The sequence below is a fragment of the Notolepis coatsorum genome (genome assembly GCF_963971535.1).
Source record: "Notolepis coatsorum genome assembly, chromosome: 1".
In the NCBI taxonomy this organism is placed as follows: Eukaryota; Metazoa; Chordata; class Actinopteri; order Aulopiformes; family Paralepididae; genus Notolepis; species Notolepis coatsorum.
In genome coordinates, this window is record NC_140165.1 from 186831351 (window position 1) to 186838391 (window position 7041).

At 38.6% G+C, this 7041-nt stretch overlaps 1 protein-coding gene across 1 annotated transcript in view; it reads left to right on the plus strand.

Moving 5' to 3' along the window:
* The window catches only part of arap1 (ArfGAP with RhoGAP domain, ankyrin repeat and PH domain 1), a 283086-nt gene extending 278548 nt beyond the window's left edge, over positions 1 to 4538 (plus strand). Inside the window, 1 exon segment of the mRNA XM_084308436.1 lies at positions 2953 to 4538. Coding sequence (XP_084164562.1) covers positions 2953 to 3012 — 60 coding nt within the window. The 3' untranslated portion in view covers positions 3013 to 4538.
* Positions 4539 to 7041: the final 2503 nt, after the last annotated feature.

Consider the following 7041-nt stretch of genomic DNA (forward strand, 5'->3'; position numbering starts at 1 on the left):
TCCGTGTGCCGCAAGTATGTCAAAAAAAATTACGGCAACAACACATTTGTCATTGTCGTGTTAACAGTTACTTCACAGTACAAATACGTGAGTCCCCTGTTGTGGTTGTGAGTCACCTTTATTAGCTTAACTCCGTAGCAACATCACACAGGTGTATCTGTATACAGTCTCCTCTCCACCGTATATTCTCTCCCCACCGTATGTATCTTTTTCTACCACCCCCTCCTCCTAATGTACAGTCTCCTCCCCATCATAATGTATATAATCTCTGTTAGGATCTATGGCTAACATTGATTACTGTATATTTGCATATCATATATGTCACAAATGTAACATTACTATATACCTGTAGTATGTCCCTACTATGCCATAAATGTCATGATGTCAATGTTGTATAATGTCATAAATGTTACTATGAATTGAAAATGGGGGACCCTGATGATGTAAACAAGACGAAAGTCTTTCTCTGGTGTGCATCCCCTTAACAATTGTGTGTATTCAGCTGTACTGTATTGTACCCATTCTGCAATCTGTTAAATATTGATTGATTGATTGATTGAACATTTTATTAACAGATTGCAGAATGGGTACAATACAGTACAGCTCAATACACACAATTGTTAAGGGGATGCATACCAGAGAAATACTTTCATCTTGTTTACATCAGGGTCCCCCATTTTCAATTCATCATAACATACACGACATACAGATAGACAGTACTGCTACAGATACATTTATGACATACCAGATTTACAAATACAGTATTGTTTGTGATACAAAAATAGTCTAAAAAAGAGAGTATATACATTTGACGAAGAAACTGTACATTGGAGGATGTTGGGTAGGTGGGGTGGGGAGACTGTACATTGGAGGTGGTTGGGTGGGGGGAGGGGTAACTGTACATTGGATTATCGACGAAACCTTACTTGGTCCCAAGAAGAGGGTCTCGTGTATTAAATAAAGTATTCATTCATTCACTCTGGATCTGGTAAATCCAGTAGCAATACACACAATTGTTAAGGGGATGCAGACCAGAGAAAGATGTTTGTCTTGTTTACATCATCAGGGTCCCCAATTTTCAATTCATAGTGACATTTATGACATACACAACATACATGACATCATGACATTTATGACATAGGGACATACATGACTTACAGGTATATAGTACTGTTACATTTGTCACATATACGATATGCAAATATACAGTACTGTTACCCAGAGATCCTAACAGTAAATATATACATATGATGAGGAGGAGACTGTACATTAGGAGGGGGTGGGTGGGTGGAAAAAAATATATATACAAACGGTGGGGAAGAGACTGTCCATTGTTGTTGTGGCATAATTGCGAAATGTGTTTAGTCCCTTGTTTGTATGATAACAAGCCATTTAGATCATGGTTCAAAGTAATGGGAAAGGGGTGCTAGCTCGCCATCAATCAGAAGCTAGCCACAAGACTTGCATTCAAGCCTCCCTGCCTGGCACAACAACCACAACAGTAGGGTCTATAGTCACAGTCAGGACAGTAGCTCTACAAGTAGGCTCCCTTAAAACGCTAACGCTATTAAAAAAAAACGCAGTGGAGGTTAAAATAAGAATATGACTTGGCCTGAAAAAAAGTTCAGTCAGGAGATTTTTTTTTGCTTTAATCCCTGGCTATAGCTCTATAGTGGAATAGACTGTATTAATATTCTATATACCATCTTGTTCTCTATTGTTATTATTTATTGTTGGTTTGATTTATTTCTTACATTGCTTAGTGTGCACATTGTAAGAGCCAGTGGAGAAACATTCCACTGCTCATCTTACTGTTCACGAGTTGAACCCACACAAATTACAACAGACCCAAAGGATACGTTTAATGAATTCCATATAAATCTATAGTTTATTAGCAACGATGCAGCAGCCTGATGCAGGCGGCTTGGTGAGGATGCATACAGAGCTGCGCGCTCCTGGGCATCTGCACTCAGCGCGCGCACACACACACACACACACACACGCACATGCACACGCACATGCACGCACGCAGGAGGTGGTCTACAATGAGAGCCACGCACACTCATTCCACCGTCGAGCGTAAACATCGGACTGCTGAAAAGACGCTGGATGTGTTTTGAGCAGCTGACACACCTCGGACAACCCTGAGCCCGCTGTTCCTCCTCCAGTGGCCAGCATGAATAGAATAGAATATAAATACTTTATTCATTTGGCACTACAAATCGCTCACAGTAAACATTTAGGTAGACAAACCAAAGTCACGAATAAGAATAAAAATAAGCCTAAGAATAAAGAATAAAATAAGCCTAAGAATAAAATACGGTCCAGGATTTACATTTCCTATGTTATGTATATACATTATAATATAACATTTACAGTAAAAATATACAGAAATCTACAGTAAGTGGACTCTTTCCTGTGTTTTGTGATTATTTTTTTGGACTCTGATTTCACATGAGCCCATTTATTTTTCACTTCAGTCGCTGTGCACTCCTCTCCTGACACCATGTTAAACTCACCTGTTATCTCGTCCCATGTCGCTTTTGTTTGTGTGGCCTTGTACCCGTATTGACACTACTAAATAAGATGTCACGCTAATGTCTACAGTATGACTTGCTACTATAGAGTATTTATACCTGTATCACTGTACATATGAATACTACAACACTGTACACACCTAATTTTAAATGAATTATTTCCTTCTCTGCTTGGTTACCCCACACCCAAGAGTAAAAACTAATTACAAACTGGGCAGATTACTGTAGGTAATCAGTGTTCCTGGCTCCAAGAATCGCAGCTAATTGATTAATCAACGCTAATTTGTTAGGCAAAACACATTTTCCATAATATTCCGGTATGTCCCCTTTAATACTGTATATAATATTAGTTTCTGGTGGCCTTGTTTCATACTGTCTTCCTCTTGACATATTTCTCTACTTCTATCTTCCACAGGGAGACCGCCGCCATCACCTGATGCCAGCACAACACTCCAATGACATTCCTAGACTGTAAGGTGACATCAGCATTCCTCGACCGTAGGGACTTCGAACGACAGGCAGACACTTGGACGGACCCACAGTCACCTACTGCCACCACTTGGGAATATTAGTGAATAATTTAATATAATACTAGGAGAAGATGTGTGCCAGAATATGTGTGCCCATATGAGTGTTCCTTTGTGTTTGTGTATACAGTACACCTGATCCTATATGAGTGTGTCCTTGTGTGTTTGTGTATACAGTTGATCCCATATGAGTGTGTCTTTGTGTGTTTGTGTATAGAGTGTATTTTGTATATTAGGATGACATGTCTATAATAGTTGTCAGCTGAGAGAGAGGAGGCTTCAGGAGTTGTACAGCAGTAGTTGTAGTTTTAACGTGTAGCTGGGAGGAGTTGTTCAACAGCTGTAGTTTTAACATTACATTTCTGGGATACTATGGTGATTAAAGGGGGCATTGCACAGATCTTTAACCTGAATCCTATCATTCTGTTGTGAGGAGGATGTAATCGGACATACAGTCAAACTTACCAACATGTTCTGTCTCTCGAGAGCTCTGCTGCATAGCGAATGTAACGATGCAGCTGAGCTCCCCAGACATCCACTTGGCAATAGGGTTGTGTCGACCAGTGGTTCTCAAAGTGGGGTGTCCCCAGCTAAATTAATAATAGTTTAATTGAATTTCACTATAACTCTATTCACTAGATGTTGCATCACAATGTATAGGAGTGACTACTCTAATCATGATGGAGGATGGAGGAGCTTCGTCGATGGCCTATGTTCCTTTGGGAATTTAAAGGCAAGTAACTCTAATCATAGGTTTCATTCTCTCCTGTTACTGTATTTCCCCTCGTATAGTATAGACAGTTATGGAACTTAGATTTACATTTACCTGATGCTTTTATCCAAAGCGACATACAAATTGTCTACTGAATTCTGTACTAAATTAAACAACTCCTCAAATTGTGGGTCCTTGACATTTTTTTTTAATCAAAGGTGTAGACAGCAAGCTAGATGTTGGTAGCTGTTATTGTGATGGTATCAAAGGTGTTGAGATTCTTTCTATAGGAACCTATATGTTTCACTGAGGAAAATAAATTGAGCAACTTTTGATTATGTTTAGAAATGGCAGTGATATTTTGGCCTCCATTTTGAGGTCATGTACATAAACAATATGTTGATGCTTATGATCACCCCCAACCCACTCCTTTGTCTCCCAACTCCTCCCCTTCTCTCCTGCACCTCCACCCCTCCCCTATATTATATATTCTCTCTCTCTCTCTCTCTCTCTCTCCTCTCCTCTCTCTCTCTCTCTCTCTCTCTCTCTCTCTCTCTCTCTCTCTCTCTCTCTCTCTCTCTCTCTCTCTCTCTCTCTCTCTCTCTCTCTCTCTCTCTCTCTCTCTCTCTCTCTCTCTCTCTCTCTCTCTCTCTCTCTCTCTCTCTCTCTCTCTCTCTCTCTCTCTCTCTCTCTCTCTCTTTCAACCATATAGGTTTTATTGGCATGAAATTCTAAGTATTTATTGCCAAATCAAGATGAACATGTTACAAGTCATAATTATCAAGAAAGAACTAAAAAATAAAAGTCAAACAACAGAAAGGTGTCTGTGGAATTCTTTCTCTATCAATACTAAGTATTCTTTCTCAGAAGAAGCTTCTATAATCCAAGATGGTTCCATAACTCCAACCATTTTGGAATAATTAGATCCAATCAGATGTCAGTATTACTGTGTCTAATGTTTTAATAAAGTTGTTGTGTAGTCTGTAGTGTATTTGTGTATTGTGTGCATTTATGTAGTGTGTGTTCTGTATGTATGTAGTGTAGTCTATTTGTGTAGTGTGTGTGTAGTGTGTTATAAAATCACCCTTCAGCTCTTCTCGCCCTCATGGTAACCCTGTTTTACACACATACTGTACTGTACATACACTTGTTTATGCTGAAGGGTTTCATGACGATGTCGGTGTTAAAATGTTAGCTGCTACACAAACATTCACGCAGCAGGGTCTTGGTTACATGCTGAATGGGTTCATGTCACATTTCAGACAAAATAGAAACATACAGCTTTGTTACCAGGGAAATGTCTTTGTATGTAGTGTGTGTGTGTGGATGTATGTTGTGGCAGACCGGTGGGCGTAGTGGTAGAGGGTAGGGAGGTGTAGTGGTTACGTCATTGCCGTTTTTCCGCGTTCCACCCTCTGTCCAACGCAATGTATTTCCCTATTGCCCATCTCTAAATAGTCTTGTTTTAAAACAAATAAAGCATTAACATTTGCATGGTGTACCTTTCTGTTCGTATTCATCCACAATCTATAGCTCAACATGAATATTCGCAATTAATGATTAAAAAAAATTGCAGAATTTTATTAAAACCAAAAATGCTTAAACAATAATGTTAGTGATAGAAGGGAACTCATTTTGTGCAAAATGGAAAGCTTTTCAATTTCCATGTGGCAGAATTGTTACAATAGCCGATAATCCATTTTCCCAATGATAAATCCCTATACTAGTCCATGGGCCAGAGGCCAAAATGTCACTTGTCGGTGAATAAACATACATATAATTTTTTCAAATATCTATGTCTGTAGATGATATTTTTGTATGATAGCCCTTCCAGAGTGGTAGCTTTATCATAATTATCAAGTCATGAAGTATACCTACCCCCTCAGGAAATTGCATTTCAGATACTGGTGCATATCCTGTTTAGACTCACGTAGAGGACATCTGTCAATGTTTCACAATATTGTGTTTGGTATCATTTTAAAGGGGACTATGTAATCTTTCATTCAAGCTAAGATGTGAATCTTTCTCACCAATATAGAGGTCACTGGAGCTCTTTGAACAGTCAACAACACACATTTTTACACGATTTTCGCCTAAATAATATACTATCTTTTAGCATTGTGTCATCTAGGAGCAACAGAGACACAAAATACAAAATCTACAACACTCTCAGGACCATAAGGATTCAGGAAATGTATAATATGCGGCTGCCTATACTATTTCATTGTTACGGGTCATTGTGAGCCTTAAATTAGAAGGGCATTATTAACTGGGTCAGATAAGGTCACAAACTGGTCTTTATCTTGACTTAATCTCCATTTGATTACTTCAGATGTTGTATCAAATGGTGATTTCTGTGTAGAAATAGAAAACTGTGAGCAAGTGGAAACTGTTTCCCAATAGCCACTAGATGGCACTGTGCCTGACTGTTACTGAAATGCTGCATAAATAGAATGAGAGAGGAAGTACCTGTGTTCTTGATGCTGTCTTCAAACAAGGTAATGTACATTGAAATGATGATCTCAAATAAAATATCCAAAAATGTTTATGAATATGATTTTGGAGAGCATAGGGTGTGGTCTTTGTCACCAATGGTCATTGTTTGTGTTGCATGTTTACAGATAACATTCCACATTGCTAAGGCTGAAGACTGAGGCTAACGTTAACATATTGTGGAAGCATCTTTGTAAGTGTGGTTAATGTAGGCCTACATGATTTATGTTTTAAAGAGTTGAGTTAGCTATTTTTGTATGAACAGAAGAGTAGCCTTTACATTTACATATGTCTATGTTATACATATTTTCATGTCTGGGCATTTTTAGCATGGTGTTATTGTGAAAAATCATAATTTATATTATCCTTTGTTTCATCACAATTTACTCAAGCCTTGTAACAGACACTATTTCTGCCACTGAATACATTCCCTGAGATCCATAGATGTCCCTAGATACCAAGAACATACAAATTTGTGATTTAGCATTGTTTGTTAGTATATACATTTCACAAGGCTACATCTGATCTTATGTTGCAGCCGGCAACCGGTGAACAAGCAAGTAAAAACCCACTACCAAACAACCGCAGGTGAAGTGCATCATCTATTGCTCTGATGATAAACATACAGTAAGTTGGTTTATCGTTGAATATGATTGTGGAGAGCATAGAGTGTGGTCTTTGTCACCAATGGTCATTGTTTGTGTTGCATGTTTACAGATATGTTTACAATATCCGACACTGCAAATGCTGAAGACAGAGGCCAGCTCATTTT